The sequence below is a fragment of the Castor canadensis genome, chromosome 5, assembly GCF_047511655.1.
Source record: "Castor canadensis chromosome 5, mCasCan1.hap1v2, whole genome shotgun sequence".
NCBI classification, from domain to species: domain Eukaryota; kingdom Metazoa; phylum Chordata; class Mammalia; order Rodentia; family Castoridae; genus Castor; species Castor canadensis.
The window spans coordinates 8,141,066-8,158,499 of NC_133390.1; the positions used below are offsets into that span (position 1 = coordinate 8,141,066).

The following is a 17,434-nucleotide window of genomic DNA, read 5'->3' on the forward strand; positions in this document are numbered from 1 at the left end:
CTGTTCCTGAAAAAATTTGCTTTAATCTTTTGTGTGTGTGTGTGTGTGTGTGTGTGTGTGTGTGTGTGTGTGTGTGTGTATGTGTTACTTAGACTTTTGAACTTAGGACCTTGCCCTTGCTAAGCAAGCTCTGTACTACTTGAGTCATGCCTCCAGCCCTTAATCTTTTAAATCAATATTTTCTATTGCACTCTCCCTTGGAGAGTATGGAGTGAGGTAAGCATTTAACCACAGAAACTCATTCAGTATGTGATACAAAAGGTGATGGGGCAGTGACATTGATGTTTGAATTTAGAAAGCATTTTAGAGACCTATACTTGAAGGAAACAGGCTGGGATCAAGGATGAAGATAAAAATACGAGGAAAGGAAGAACAAGAACAGGTTAACTGAGGTTCGTGTTAGCTGTCCCTAACATGAAAGCCCCAGGACGATGACAGAGATCTGCTTAACACAGTCACAAGCACTTGGAAGAAAATCAGCTTGCGTCAGGTTTACCACCAAGAAACAGCTCACAGTTCTTCATAGGGAGGACAATGCTGGCTGAGATTCCTGGTGGTTTTCTCTTTAAAATGTATATGTTGTCTATACCAGTATAGGCATGTTAGATGAAAAAAAGGGCAAAAAAGCAGTATTTTATGCTCATTATAGAAAAACTAGAAAACAGAGGCAAAGGTGAGGCTCCTTCTATCCATTCAACCTCTAATTCTCACTGAATTGCAACACAGCTGTATTAATCCACACACTGAAAACAGTGAAACTAACTCAGTAGTTCCCATGCTGTCTCGCCCTTGGTGTTTCTTTGTCAGAGTAGGTTTAAATCTTGTTTTCACTTTTAACCTCACCTTTGTCTTACTGTGGCGCTGAGCCTTCTTCCTGCTCCACACTGCTGCAACTGCGGCGGTCAGGTAGACCCCGAGATGAGCTGTCAAGGGGTTTAAGAAGTCCAAAATTTTTTGTCTTATGGTCTGAAAAGCAGAAAAAAAAGAGTTACTGCAGAGTAACACCAGGCTCTCATGGACTCCATATTTAGTATATTAAGTACTGAGAGCAGGGACCCGTGGTGCCAACATCCCAACAACTCATATGCTTCACGGCTGGGTGGTTCCAGAGAAGAAGAGTGTTGGGAGCCCCCCTTGAAGGAGCTGGATATGAGATGAGGACCTGTCACCCACACCTGAGGGAGGGCACCGTGACTGGCCATGGTGGAGGGAAATGGCTAGCTGAGTTGATCAGGACACCCTGGGAAATGATGAATATCCCAATTAGCTATGAAGCAGAATGTGGTCTTTTTTTGTCTCTTTCTGCAGAACTGGGGATGGAACCCAGGGTCTGGTGCATGTCAGGCAAGCTCTCCCCGACTGAGCCACTCCCCTAGCCCTGGGTGGGATCTTGAAGTCACACAAGGCTTTACAGAGACAGCGAAGCGAGAGGGACCAAGGCAACTAGCTCAGTCCTTCCACATGGAAATCCGGTTAACTTAGGCCAGTCTCCAACAACAGGGGTAGGAGTAGAGGGGAAGATAGTGGCTTAGATTCATTAGGAAAGTACTAATGAAGTAAGTACTATGTAATTATAGTTGTATTATTTCACCAATTTAAAAGTAAACTTGTAACCTGGCCCTGGATAATGCTTTATTAAACAAAGAGCCTTTGGGTCTTCATAGATTTTCCCAGCTTCTGAAAGCTGTCATGCCCCTTGATCTGCAAACCCAGCAACCCTCCCAGTCCATAATATTCTATTTTGGTTAAATTCCCCCAACCTGGGGTTTCAGCTCTACCACTCTGCCTCAGGGTAACTCCCCTCCCTGACTCCCAGACCAGGTCAGGTTCCCCATCACACATTGTCAGAGCAACCTGCCTTTCCTTGAAGTGATTCTCTCCCTCATCGCCACCAGCCTGTACCACAAGGGCAGAGGCTCCGTCTACCCTGTCCACATGCATAGGAACAGGGCCTGGTACACAGCAGGGGGTGCATGAACATCTGTTGGGTGAATGCATTACTGAGCACTGTGTCCTCATTGCCCATCTTATTTCTTGTTAGACAACACTGAGCCTGGCATAGAATTGGCTTCTCCATTCTACCAGGTTGCTGCCCTAGAGATGGCTGGGTTCCCACTCCACCTCAGCGGATGCTTCAGGGAAAGCTAGGGGCAGGTGCTCAAAAGGCATCTGCCAGTATTGTAATTAATCTCTCTACCAGTCCATGAGGAAGCAGACTAGCAACAGCCCCATCTTCTAGATGAGGAAACTGAGGCTCAAATATGCTGAGTACAAAGGTTTTTCTAAAATTCTTATAGCAGGTTTCTACAGCAGCTTGAACTATGACAGAATTCCTTTCCAGAGCACCTCTGCAACTGACAGAATGTTCTGGAAGCCACCTGTGCATCATGGTACCCAAATGCAGGACGAAAGAACTAACAAGCACTATGTATAAGCCCTGAGGCCACACCTGGCACTCAGGGCACCTAACTGATGTCAAGTATGGAAGCTAATTCTGAGCCACCACACAGCAGCACAGATGAGCAGAGACTGGGTCATGTGCCTGGAGCCTTCCAAAGCAGAGACTTAATAAAAAGCAAAGGAGGATATATGTACATGTTCTAGGATATGTGTTTGTGGTTTAATTAAAAAAAAAAAAAAAACCCTCAAAGGCATCCCAATATTCCACTCAGATGTGCCCAGGTTTCAAAGACACCTCTAAGAGCTAAACCCTTCTAAAGATAAGCCAGTTTTAGTAGAGGACTTTAAAATGCCCCAGCCTCCAAACACCAGAGATTTGATTTTTAACTTAAAAACAAAAAAGGGCAAATGGATGAAAATAAGAAAATAGGCTAAAACCACTCATGCGCCTCTGTTCCATGTGTATTTATAAGTAAAACAAAATGGAGATCTATATTTCTGACTTCTTCTACCTTAGGTTTCACTGAGCACATCTGATTACTTGTGTGTACATTTCCATACATATTCATTTTTCATGATACAAAACCCAGACAAAGTAAATTATCAAAGTAGAGAAAGAAGTCAGGCATGGTGGTACACAGCAATAATTCTAGCATAAAGGAGGCTGAGGCAGGCAGATCTCAAGTTTCAGGTCAGCCCAGATTATATATTAAAACCCTGTCTCAAAAAAAAAAAAAAAAGTCAAGAGAAAGGACTCTCACCTTGGTGGTTTTAAAGTAAACAGAAGAGGATCCTTTTGTGGCCCCTAGGAGATCCACAGGTCTCTTTTGAGTCTCCTCCTTTCTGAGAACATTCCAGAGAAGAGCCATGGTGTTTACGATGCGAGGCAGCTCTTCCAAAATGGCATTCTTGGCATTTCTCAAGTTGATGGGATCGCTTATGGCAGCAGACTAAAAGTTACAGTGGATTGTGACACTCACCGCATCAACAAAGTTTCCCCTTCCAAGAGGGCGGTGGTGCTGCTGGGATTTAGAGTGGGCTGCTAGCCCCTCTCAAGCAAGTCACCACGCAGCGGTCTGGAAGCTGCTCCAACCCATGGCTGTCTTTCAAAGATACGTGACAAATTCTTTCACCTCATTTAACCAAAGCACTAGATGTATTCTAGGATTTAATCTTAGACGGGGTAAACCAACTGACAGCTACAATGTCTTCCAATTTAGATTTCACAAACACCACTTCAGCAAGAAAAAATACATTTTTAAAAAAAAGGGACTATAAGCCTAAAATGAAACAAGTGGCTTCACATTTTATGCCACATGGGTACTGATGGAACAATAAGCAAGGGCTGAAGAAGCACTGCATGGGGAGCGCCAGCAAGATCAAAATCACATTTGTGTCCCTTGCATGCACATCTGCATCACTTACCACATTTACATAGTTCACACATTTGCACACATGCACACACACCTGCATTCACATTTGCATCACTTACATACATTTGTACCTCACCCATATATATGCATACACATTTGTATCACTTACATATATTTATATGCACATTTCCATTATTCACACATATATTACACATCTCTTATTCGAAACAGTAGTAATCCAATGAAGACAAAAACAATATATGAAAATTGCCTCAAACTCAGGAAAAAAATGTACCTTTTTATTTTGGTTGGGTTGTTCCAAAAGACAAAAATGGCTGATAGTTGTCAGACCTTCTAGAAGAGTGAGTGGGTAATCTGGAGAAATGTTTTCTTTCTTGGAGGTTGTGCTTTGGTGAAGAAATGACAGATTGGTTTTGAGACTTTTAAAGAATGGGCCCATAACAGTTTTTAATCCTACACACAAACATGGAAACCAGAGAGATATCACTATCATAAATGAACTGGGACTCTCCTAATGAAATATCATAAGAATGACAGGCATCTTTTTACATTCATACGGTTACTTTGGGAAAATAATTTAACATGTTTTAGAGCTGTTATGAAGGTGATTCTGTTTGTTTATTTCTGTTTTGCAAAAATAACAGCCGAGCCCCACTGAGCTAGTCTGAGTACCTATGTGGAATTAAACATAAAGGATCTGATCATTTAGCTCTTGGCCACCCCTCTTGACAGCACTAACCAGGCTTCTGATTAGGCTGAATTTCCTCCAACTGGCATCCACAGTGAAACGGCCATTCATTACAAAACCTGATATTAAAGCAACAATGCCTCAAAGAGTTCAACTTACCTGATGGACAGCTTCACAGATTCACTTTCATACTGTTTGACCAGCTCGTCCAAGTTTTTGCAAATCTGGACAACAAAGGGGGTCACCGTCCAGCCGAGGGACTTTCCAAAGTATGGCAAAGAATGGGTGACCAGGCTCACCCAGGCGGGGTGCATGCCATAGCCATAGGCGGGCTGCAGGCCTCTCACCACAGCAGAAACCAGCAGGCCCTGGGAGGTGAGGGGGTGGGGCTGCACGTACTGCATGGCGCCTATGGCCTGCTGGAAGTTAAGGGCCTTCTGCCATTCCCGGGACAGGGCTGGCTGGTTTTCGGCCTCCTCCTGGACCTGGCCCAGGTGGTGCTCCAAGACAATGAGTGCCTGCAGGAGCTTGAGCAGCTCGATCTGCAATGGGTGCTCACTCCAGATCTGGTCCTGCCCCAGATTGATGAGGCTCTCCTCAAATAGGCTGTCCTCCATCAGGGCCCTGCCTCGCTCAGCAGTGGCCAGGCCATAGCGCTTCTGGCTCGTGTACATGGATGCTGACAATGACAGCAGGACAAACTCCTGGACCTTGCACCTCTGCAGCAGGCTGTGGATGAACTCCACGTTCTTCCCTTCTGAGGACTTGGCCACCGAGACCAGCTGCGTCATTATTCTAATCAGAACCTCGACGCTTTTGACCTGCACATCCCGGTTGCCAAGGATGTCTCGGTGGCAGACCTTTAGGTAGCAAGGGTAGTAGGAGCGTAGGAAGCTCAGGCAGAGGTAGGTGAGGAGCTCGATAAGCAGAGAATGGGGGCACACGTTGGGTGCCTGAGTCTGGAGCTTTCCATAGAAACTCTGGCCAATGAGGGCCTCTTGATGGCGTGCAAGGAGGTTGGAGATGAGATTGAGGTGTGCGGTGGAGCTGGTGTCCATGCTGGTCCTAGACACAGCCTCAATGAACTCCTTTGGGTTGGTCTTGAGCACAGCCTCCAGCACAGAGAAGGCATACAGAACCCGCCGGGAGTCGTAAGGCTGAAGGTAGAGCAGGATGTGCTTAAATAAGGCCTCGAGTGTCTCCTGCCTCTCCCTCTGCTGCTTCAGCAAACGTGATGTGGTGAGAGCCTGGAGTTCCAAGTCAGCTTCCTCATCACTGGACAAAGACTCAGAAGCCTGTGTCTTGTCTGAGTCTGCCCGCACTAGGCTCAACTTGGTATTGGACTTGAAGCTTTCTGGCTGGAAGGCTGCCAGCAAGGATGAGCGCTTAGAGTACACTCTGCCTCCCATGGGGATGGGAGCACAGCAGTTCTCCTCATGGCTCAGCTCCTGTGGGTCATGAGAGGGGGAGGAGAAAGTGGATGTGTTCTCACTGTCCGTGTGGCCTGAGCTCGTGTCTGCAGACTCAGTGTGCTCACTGCTGTCAGGAGCACCTGGGGCCATTCTGTCTGGAAGGTCCACGTAGTAGGGCAGGTCTTCTTCACTCAGCTCATTTCTTGGTAGGTACTTCTCTGGCTCCTTCTCCACTTCAGCCCAGATGGCTTCACGATCCACTGTAGTAAACTGGCTCAGAGGCAGGTGTTCTTCAGAGCCACCTTCTGGAAGCTCAGGCACCCCACAAGCTTCTTTGAAAGAGGGTTTCTTTCTGTTAAACCAACGATGCAAGTCCTCTGAAAATCACAAAATGACAAATGATCTTAGAACAGAAGGGTTGGTGATGATAAATTGGCTTTGGGGAGAACTTTGTCTCAAAGCCAGACAGAAAGATCAATATTAATATAATTCCCACAAGGAACTATACCAGAGTCTAGATTATATTATGGACAAAAGGTAGAGACACAAGAAAGTGAACAGGTTTTTAAGACTCTCCAAGGGACTGGATAATCTAGTTTTATTATCACAGAAATTTTAAGTTATCACAACTTTTGTGGGGCACAATCTGAAAAAGTGCACGATTTTGTCCCAGCAATTCCCTTTCCAGAAATGTACCTCACAGAGATGTCAGCATAAGGTTTCCAAGCTATGAGGATAAGGGTTTTCATACAGTGAACTGAAGATCCACAGCAAGGGGCTCAATGAACAAAATGAATACATACGACGGACTACTGTTCGGGGTTTAAGACACGCATTTCTACGTACCGATAAGAGCAAAGGTTGAAGTGGCTCAAGCAGTAAGAATGCCTGCTTAGTTAAGCATGAAGCCCTGAGTTTAAACCCTAGTACCATCTAAAAAAAAAAAAAAAAGAATGTAAAAAAACACCTTGAAACAGAGAGAGCTCTCGGTCTCCTGCTTCTCCTTTCCACCTGGACCACCACGGCCTTTAGACTGGTGGAGTGGCTCAAGTGGTAAGCACCTACCTGGCAAGTGTTGAGGCCCTGAGTTCACAAAACAAAGAGCAACACACAGGACATATTAGGTTAAAGCTGCATAACAGTCTGTACAGAATGAGCCCACCTAGGGAAGTCTCTGTAATTCAGAGCTACAGGGTATCCGCTATACCATTAACAGTACCGAGCTCCATCAACTGGCACTTCCAGGACCTCTACTCAGGCCTTTGCTTCCTCATTATTCTATTTTTTTTATCATATTTACATTTACTCACATGTGGATACACTGTTTGGCTCGCCCCCCCACCAGGCAGAACCTAAACATTAGCATTTCTGTTGTCAGAAAATAGACACTGCTTTTAAATATTCAATTCTCTTTTAAACAATTTGAAAGCCACAAGTGTTTGACATTTCCAACCCCCCCACACACACTCTTTGTTCTCTGCTGTATTTCCAAAACTCTGAAATGGTCAACAGACCCTAGAATGACATTTCTTCAGGCTCCTGCTTAAAACCAACAGCTTCACAAACTGTCGGCCTTGATTCAGGGCCATCCAAACATTCTAATAAGTAGCTGTCAACAAATCTGTGCAACACATCCATGTTTATTGCGGCACTATTCACAATAGCCAAGTTATGGAAACAGCCAAGATGCCCCACCACTGACGAATGGATTAAGAAAATGTGGTATCTATACACAATGGAATTTTATGCAGCCATGAAGAAGAACGAAATGTTATCATTCGCTGGTAAATGGATGGAATTGGAGAACATCATTCTGAGTGAGGTTAGCCTGGCCCAAAAGACCAAAAATCGTATGTTCTCCCTCATATGTGGACATTAGATCAAGGGCAAACACAACAAGGGGATTGGACTATGAGCACATGATAAAAGCGAGAGCACACAAGGGAGGGGTGAGGATAGGTAAGACACCTAAAAAACTAGCTAGCATTTGTTGCCCTTAATGCAGAGAAACTAAAGCAGATACCTTAAAGCAACTGAGGCCAATAGGAAAAGGGGACCAGGTACTAGAGAAAAGGTTAGATCAAAAAGAATTAACCTAGAAGGTAACACCCACGCACAGGAAATCAATGTGAGTCAATGCCCTGTATAGCTATCTTTATCTCAACCAGCAAAACCCCTTGTTCCTTCCTATTATTGCTTATACTCTCTCTACAACAAAATTAGAGATAAGGGCAAAATAGTTTCTGCTGGGTATTGGGGGGGGAGCGGGAGGGGGTGGAGTGGGTGGTAAGGGAGGGGGTGGGGGCAGGGGGGAGAAATAAACCAAGCCTTGTATGCACATATGAATAATAAAAGAAAAATGAAAAAAAAAAAACAAATCTGTGCAACAAACATTAGCAAGAATCAGAATAGGAGGAAGAATAAGATATTAGAAATTGATGATCTGCTTGAGGCACAGGTCAGGTATCTTCAATCATCGACTTTGCTCTGACATGAACTTGGGATCAACAATCCAGTATCAAGGTTTATGTAGATTTTCTTTTCTTTCCTTATTTCTATATATATTGTTTTAAATTCATATTAAAAATGCCTGTGGAAGTTTGGTGAACCAGGAGGTTTACTTCTGCCTTTCTGGTAACCTGATCACCAAGATTGAACAGTTGCAAAGAACCTTAAAGAGCAGAGAAAAGTACTTTACCTTGTAGTTGAAGGTTATAAGTTATTTTTATAGAGACAGTACAACTGATCTGATTATATGCAAATTTCAACATTTTCAGTCATTCATACCAGAAGGCCACCTAAAATACCCCAACCCTAGATGCAGGCAGCAGATCAGGTAGAAGTGCTACCCAGCAAATCTACCTAACCATGGAGTCCAGACACACAGTTGCCACTCTTCTTTCTCTCTGCTCTAGGCAGGGCAAGGGTCAGCTTTGGGGATATCTGCAGAGATGCTCAGAGATGCTCTCCTCATACCTCAGATACACTTGCATAGTTTGTCTAGCTGCAGAATCAAGAATCTTGATTTTTTTATTCAAACATGGTCTAATTTAAAAAATTAACTGACAAATAATAAGTATATATATTTATGGGATATAATGTGTTACCTTAATACATGTATTCATATGGAATGATTAAATGAAATGAATTAACAGATCTCACCTCACTTAACCATATTTTTTATGGTAAAAACATTTAAAAACTATTCCTAAGCAAATGGGAGGAGGGAGGGGAAAGGGGAGATGTGCTCAATGAGTGCAAAAGTTCACTTAGAATGGGGGGTGGGTATGGATAAGTTTTAGTGAGTCACTGCATGGCATAGTGACCACAGTTAATAATATATTGTATATTTCGAATTTTTCCTTTTTGTAACAAAAATCATGTTTTTTTCAGTGAAAATACCAATCCACTAACTAGTAGTTCTAAATGCTAGTTCCTGTGGTCCTTAGGTTTTCCTAGTACCCTAGAAGTTCACAAGGTAGTAAAACTGCCAGTGGGTCTAAGTCCTTTAATTGTGACAAGAGCAACTGAGAGCCCCCCTCCATGCAGGGGACCCTGGGCAGACTGCTCACCAGCTGAGTTCTCCTGCTTGAGGCAGTGAATAGAGGTCCTCTGGGTTTTGGGCTGGAGCAGCAGCAGGAGCACAGGTTCAAGGATGCGCGCCACATCCCCGAGGGAGAGAGCGCGCACCAGCCAGCACTGGGCCGCGGCACTGATGGCACCATCCGTGCAGGCCAGGCTGTCCAGCACAACAAACAAGGACCTGTGGGTGGAAAGATACCACTAAGTCCATGCTCTGCCACTCCTGTGTGCCGGGCACTGTCATATACACTGGGCATGTGGTGTCAAGCACCATGGACACCCCAGAAAGCTTCACTAAGCTGGGCTTACAGATGCAAGCAGACAACAGTAAGAGACTCACCACCTTGGTTTCTCATTAGAACCATGAGGGAACTTTTAAAACCCCAATGCCCAAGATTCACCCCAAATTGACTACATGTGACTCTGGCAGGGGGGAGGGTCTGAAATCTCTCTTAGGCTATGTGCCTTGGCCTCACAACTACTTTCCGAGAGATGGTGGAAAAAACACCGTGGAATAGAATGTTACCAGCGATAACATCCTACTGTCGAGCACGTGGTCAATGGTGTGGCAAGTGCGTGCCATAGTATAGGTAGCACCACAATTGAGGTCAGACCATCTACATCTCCCTAGACAGCTCTCCCATTGCGAGAAGTCGCAAGATCCACAGGTGATTCTGAGCAGCTGGGCGACTTTTCTCTCTACTAAACTAAGAACATTCCTGACATGTACTCATATATTTCCAAGTCTAGATTCAGTTAGAGGACCACAGAAGCATCATGCACACCTTGGAGATCATGTACAGGAGTCATGGCTCACATATACAGTCCTGATTTCAATATCACCCATCTCCCTCCCCAGACCCACAGCCTGACCAGGAGCCTCTGCAAAGCTTCCTCTCTCAAAAAGCAATGGATCACAATGAAGAACTGCCTCACCTATCAAAGGAGCGATTGTGGGATGATACACGAGTGCCTTGGATCTCCCTCGTCAGGTGCCAGATCACAGAAAATCTAAACAGAGCCTCCAACCTTGTTCCCTTGAGTAGGAAATAAACAGGTATAAGGAACTTGGTTTCATAGTAGAATGCAGCTTTTTTCAGTCACAAGGAACTCCATTTAAATAGAAAATGAATGCTGTCAAGAACCACAGCCAAGATGCTATATTTTCATGTGGGACTTGGCCAGAAGGAAAAGGAAAACCTGCTTCTCTTGCTCTCCTTACCAGAGATGCACATTTAGTGAAGTACATGAGACTCAGTGTTATTTGGTGTATAGGGTCACTCCTGAGGCCTGTGGTCCAAACAAAAAAAAGTATGGCTTCCTCATGTCCCTTGGAAGTACCAGGCCAGGGCCCATAAAGAATGAGGATGAATTGGTCAGTCAACTCTCAGAAAATTCTTACAGGGACAATAAATTCTCTACCACTATCCACACTGCCAATACCTCTGGAAGCGCCTCCAACAGGGAGTTGAGGCGGATTTTGCTGGTAAGATTTCATAAGGATACAAACATATTTTCAGGACTCTAAAGGGAATAGTTTGAGCTCTCAGAGGTATCCCAGACCTGAACTTATAAAAGCACTTCTGCTCATGAATCAGGATGGATGTACATTGAGCCCCAGAGAGACTACACTTGGGTATGTGCAAGCCTGCCCTGGGCATGAAAAGCAAGGCTGGCCCAGCAGCCAAGGTGGTGGCAGGATGGAAGATGCAGTGGAAGGCTCACCTTGTCAGGGTCCAGGAGGGCATGGCAGATGATGTCTTCGCAGATGTTGGCCGTTGGGGCCAGGCAGTGCAGCCTGTAGAACAGCTCTACACAGGTGATGTGATGCTCCCGGGTCTCCTTGTTCAGTTGATTCCAAAGCACATGAGCCACTCTCTGCAAGGGAAAGGGGGCAGGGACCATGTAAGCACAGGCAACACCTGCTCCTTCCTTCCTCATATAAGGCTAATCCCAGCCCCACTGTCCTATCTTTTACCTAAGTTTGCTAAGTGAGAATCCTTAACACCCAGAGATACATAACCAATACATAAGACAAAGCAAAAACCCCACCAGGAGTCATCTAGACCTTGGGCAGCATCACAGGTTAAACTCAGAGGTTTCTGACCCGGGAGGAACAAGATGGCTCTTGCCTAGACCATCTCTCTCAGGAGGGGAAGCAACCAGAGAAGAGACCTGAGCAGTTGAAGCTTTCTTTCAATAAGATGGCACCAAGCCTCAGCCTTTTGGGGGAGACACAGTTGTATACTCCAGGGAGTTTGGTGGGTTTGCAGGGGTCACTGCATCTGTCCAGTGTACAGTTAAACACACAGCACTTCATCACCTCTACAGTTTGTTCCAAACTCATGTAGTGTTGATGAAGAGTCATATTTTCCAGTGTTAATTCCACAAACCTGTTTCTTTCTCCATGCACAGAGGGCTGTCTCTCAGTATATAAATTACACCCCAAGTTGAGCTATTTTCCTGGTCTGATCTTTGCTCTTTAAACATGTGTGCTCTGCAGCCCCTCCACACATCCTAGGGAGTATGCGCATGGGTGCCTGACCAAAGTAGGGCTGGTTCTCACTTCCAGGAGTGCAGTTTCTGAAGGTACTGTTCTAGATCATGGAAAACATTACAATTTCATAGACCATAATATTTCAGGCATACCTGACCACACATTTTTTTGGTCCATTTAATCCTATCCTATCCTAAACTGTCTTCCCTGTGATACCTGCACAGATCAAGTTAAAGGTTAACAAGCTAAAGTCCCTACCCATCATTTTATTATTGCCAGGTAGAGTAATTTCCAATGATCAAGTTACATTTAAACTTCTGATGCATGCTCACTCCTATAACTAGCTACTCAGGAGGTAGAGGTCAGGAGGATTTCCTTTTGAAGCAAGCCTGGACAAATAGTTTGAGAGACCCTACCTTGAAAATATCCAGAGGATTCCAAGATGGCGGCTAGAGCGAAGAAGCAGAAAGAGTGCCTCTTAAAGTAAAATCTTGGAGAGACACTGGAGATAACACCTTACAGGCAAAACCACCGAGAAGAGGCAAAACTCTGACTCCTCCACACCTCCAGACTGCGCAGAGCATCTTCACTTCACATTAAACCGAGAAACCAGGAGGGCCCCCGGGCCAACACCAGACACCGGCACCCAGATGGCTTGGGAAGACGCAGACCACAAGGTGAGCTAAGCGGTATGTGGTACTCCCACAGACAAACCTGGGCCAGATCAGCATAGCCCCCTGGACAGACTGACCCCCACCCAGGGAAAAAAAAAGAGAAACTGAGTAATAAGCACTAAGAAAAACAAAGACACATAGCAAAGAGGGTAGGGCACCCTGAGTGCTGAAGAGGAGGGGACGGGGATCCCTCACAGAACTGTAAGTATACAAGCTGGCCAGAGAAGGCAGGAGCAGTGGTGCGCGCCAAGCAACCAGGAGCAGGAAAGCTTGTAAAAGTGGCAGAGGGAGGAAAACTCCACAGGAGAGGGGGGAAGACCCACTTCCCACGTGAGCTATAAACAAACATGCAGGCCTGAGAAAGCGGGTGCAGTGTCACCTCCCCCAGGGTGCTTGGAAAGGGGAAAGCTTGTAGCAGTGGCTTGCACACAGGAGAACTCTGAGTAAACAAAGCCTGTGGGGCCAGGTGAGTGCTAAGCTCACTCCTGAGATCTGCATAAATAACACCACTAGCAACAGCAGGCTGACAGCAGCGGGCAGGCAAGCCACAGCTACAGATAGACATTCACAGAACTGTCTACAGACTTTTTTTTTTTCTCTCTCCCTACCTTTGATGAGACAACAACCGAACTACGCCTGCATGCTGAAAAACTTACTGAAACTGTGTTGCATTTGAACTTGGGTCACTTTGTGGGGTTTTTTTTTTGTTTTGTGCAATTTTGTTTTATTTTATTTCTCTTCTTTGATGAAACAACTACAGAACAACATCTGAGGCACCATCTCCAGGATTGGAGGCTGAGGGATGAACACCAAAATAATTAAGACTGAAATTTTATTCCATATGAACATGAGATTTTTATATATATATTTTTTTTTCATTTATTTATTTTTTATTGTTTATTTTCAATCCTCTACCACTCTAATGCCTTTTCAGCTTATGGTTGATTAGTACACTGTCTCTCCCTGTTTATATCTTTGAAACTTCTTTTGTTTGTTTCTTTGTTTTGTTTTTTTCTACTTGTTTATTTGTTTTTCCCTTTTCCTATAACTTCTTTGCTTTCTATCTCCTCTTACCCTTCAATTCTAAATATCACTAGTGCTATTATTATGAGCCAGAAAATACTTAATTGCACACAGTACAGGGACAATAACAACACCAAGGGCAATGACGGGAAGACAGAAAAAACAGGGAAATCAGTTTCCTCACAGCAAAAGATTAGTACAGGAACCAGAGGGAAATGAAGAAAACAGATACTCAGACCCAGACTCCAACAAAATGAAGATAAACTATGCCAAAGAACCCAATGAAGCCCACAAGAATAATATAAAAGAAGAAATACTACAGGTACTCAATGAGAATTTTATAGAGATAATACCAACTCTATCAAAAGACCAAACCTGAGAATCATGGGCATCGAAAAAGGAGAAGAGGTGCATGGAAAGGGAATGTGTAATATATTAAACAAAATAATAACAGAAAAGTTCCCAAATCTAGAGAAAGCTATTCCCATACAGATGCAAGAGGCCTCCAGAACACCAAACAGACCAGATCAAAATAGAACTACCCCACGACATATCACCATTAAAACAACAAGATCAGAAACTAGGGAAAGAATTTTGAAGGCTGTAAGAAAGAAAAAACAAATAACATACAAAGGTAAACCCATCAAAATCACAGCAGACTTCTCAACAGAAACATTAAAAGCAAGAAGAGCTTGGGGAGAGATCTTCCGGGCACTGAATAAAAATAACTTCAACCCCAGGATACTCTATCCAGCAAAACCATCATTCAAAATAGATGGAGCAATAAAAGTCTTCCATGATAAGCAGAAACTAAAACAATATGTGATCACAAAGTCACCACTACAAAAGATTCTTCAAGGGCTTCTGCACACAGAAAGCGAAACACAACATAACCATGAAAGGACAGGCAGCACCAAATTACAGGAAAAGAAAAAGCAAGAAAGTAGAGAGTAACCTCAAATTAGGTACACACGATCAAACCTTCAAACAACTAAGACAACTAAATAACAGGAATCACCACATACCTATCAGTACTAACGCTTAATGTTAATGGACTTAATTCACCCATCAAAAGGCACTGCTTGACAAAATGGATTAAAAAGGAAGATCCAACAATTTGTTGCTTACAGGAGACCCATCTCACTGACAGAAATAACCATAGGCTTAGGATGAAAGGCTGGAAGATTTACAAAGCCAATGGCCCCCAAAAACAGGCAGGAGTAGCAATACTTATCACTGATAAAGTAGACTTCAAACCTACATTGATCAAACGAGATAAAGAAAGACATTCCATACTAATACAAGGGGAAATAGACCAAAAGGAAATAACAATTATCAACCTATATGCACCCAATGTCAACGCACCCAATTTCATCAAACATACCCTGAAAGACCTAAAAGCATGTATTAACTCCAACACAGTGGTGGTAGGAGACTTTAACACCCCATTATCATCAATAGATAGGTCATCCAAACAAAAACTCAATAAAGAAATTCAAGATCTAAAATATACAATAGATCAAATGGACCTACTTGATGTCTACAGAACATTTCATCCAACTTCTACACAATATACATTCTTCTCAGCAGCCCATGGAAAACTTCTCCAAAATAGATCATATCCTAGGGCATAAAGCAAGCCTCAGCAAGTATAAGAAAATAGAAATTATACCATGCATACTATTTGATCACAATGCAATAAAACTAGAACTCAACAACAAAAGTAAAGACAAAAAACATGCAAACAGCTGGAAACTGAATAACTCATTATTTAATGAACAGTGGGTCATTGATGAGATAAAAGAGGAAATTAAAAAGTTCCTGGAAGTCAATGAACATGAAAAAAACAACCTACCGGAACCTATGGGACACAGCAAAGGCAGTCCTGAGAGGAAAGTTTATAGCCATGAGTGCATATATTAAAAAGACTGAAAGATCCCAAATCAATGACCTAATAATACATCTCAAACTCCTAGAAAAACAAGAACAAGCAAATCCCAAAACAAACAGAAGGAGAGAAATAATAAAAATAAGAGCTGAAATCAACAAAATAGAAACCAAAAAAACCATATGAAGAATTAATGAAACAAAAAGTTGGTTCTTTGAAAAAATAAACAAGATCAATAGACCCCTGGCAAACCTGACTAAAATGAGGAGAGAAAAAACCCAAATTAGTAGAATCAGGAATGCAAAAGGGGAGATAACAACAAACACCATGGAAGTACAGGAAATCATCAGAGACTACTTTGAGAACCTATATTCAAATAAATTTGAAAATCTTAAAGAAATGGACAGATTCCTAGATACACATGATCATCCAAAACTGAACCAAGAGGAAATTAATCACCTGAATAGATCTATAACACTCAATGAAATAGAAGCAGCAATCAAGAGTCTCCCCAAAAAGAAAAGTCCAGAACCTGATGGATTCTCTGTGAATTCTATCAGACCATTAAAGAACTGATACCAACCCTCCTTAAACTGCTCCACGAAATAGAAAGGGAAGGAAAACTGGCTAGCACATTTTATGAAGCCAGTATTACACTTGTCCCAAAACCAGGCAAAGACACCTCCAAAAAGGAGAACTATAGGTCAATCTCCGTAATGAACACTGATGCAAAAATCCTCAACAAAATAATGATAAACCGAATTCAACAACACATCAAAAAGATTATTCACCACAACCAAGTAGGCTTCATCCCAGGGATGCAGGGGCGGTTCAATAAACCAATAAATAAACGTAATAAACCACATTAACAAAAGCAAAGACAAAAACCACTTGATCATCTCAATAGATGCAGAAAAAGCCTCTGATAAGATCCAACACCATTTCATGATAAAAGCTCTAAGAAAACTAGGAATAGAAGGAAAGTACCTCAACATTATAAAAGCTACATATGACAAACCTACAGCCAGCATTATACTTAACGGAGAAAAACTGAAACCATTCCCTCTAAAATCAGGAACTAGACAAGGATGCCCACTATCTCTACTCCTATTCAACATAGTACTGGAATTCCTAGCCAGAGCAATTAGGCAAGAAGAAGGAATAAAAGGAATACAAATAGGTAAAGAAACTGTCAAAATATCCCTATTTGCAGACAACATGATCCTGTATCTTAAAGACCCAAAAAACTCTACTAGGAAGCTCCTAGACACCATCAATAGCTACAGCAAGGTAGCAGGATATAAAATCAACATAGAAAAATCATTAGCATTTCTATACACTAAAAATGAACAAACTGAAAAAGAATATATGAAAACAATTCCATTTACAATAGCCTCAAAAAAAATCAAATACCTAGGTGTAAACCTAACAAAGGATGTGAAAGACCTCTACAAGGAAAACTATACACTTCTGAAGAAAGAGATTGAGGAAGACTGTAGAAAGTGGAGAGATCTCCCATGCTCAGGGATTGGTAGAATCAATATAGTAAAAATGTCTATACTCCCAAAAGTAATCTACATGTTTAATGCAATTCCCATCAAAATTCCAATGACATTCATTAAAGAGATTGAAAAATCTACTGTTAAATTTATATGGAAACACAAGAGGCCATGAATAGCCAAGGCAATACTCAGTCAAAAGAACAATTCTGGAGGTATCACAATACCTGACTTCAAACTGTATTACAAAGCAGTAACAGTAAAAACAGCATGGCACTGGCACAAAAACAGACATGAAGACCAGTGGAACAGAATAGAGGACCCAGATATGAAGCCATAGAACTATAATCAACTTGTCTTTGACAAAGGCACTAAAA

General features: G+C 42.9%; 1 protein-coding gene and 1 pseudogene across 4 annotated transcripts in view; both read right to left on the reverse strand.

The window, feature by feature from the left end:
• Dop1b (DOP1 leucine zipper like protein B) overlaps positions 1-17,434 on the reverse strand; it is a 132,250-nt gene that overhangs the window by 45,204 nt on the left and 69,612 nt on the right. For all 4 annotated transcript variants that reach the window (XR_012447854.1, XR_012447855.1, XM_074072687.1 and 1 more), the window contains 7 exons: positions 11,202-11,354; positions 10,413-10,513; positions 9,467-9,657; positions 4,642-6,271; positions 4,069-4,180; positions 3,162-3,350; positions 844-966 (listed from right to left, as the gene is read on the reverse strand). Coding sequence is in view for 2 of the 4 variants with exons in the window: in XM_074072687.1 (XP_073928788.1) it covers positions 844-966; positions 3,162-3,350; positions 4,069-4,180; positions 4,642-6,271; positions 9,467-9,657; positions 10,413-10,513; positions 11,202-11,354 (2,499 nt within the window). In the remaining 2 variants the exon portion in view is untranslated. The remainder of the gene's footprint in view (positions 1-843; positions 967-3,161; positions 3,351-4,068; positions 4,181-4,641; positions 6,272-9,466; positions 9,658-10,412; positions 10,514-11,201; positions 11,355-17,434) is intronic.
• Positions 7,362-7,483, reverse strand: LOC141423718 (small nucleolar RNA SNORA2/SNORA34 family; annotated as a pseudogene).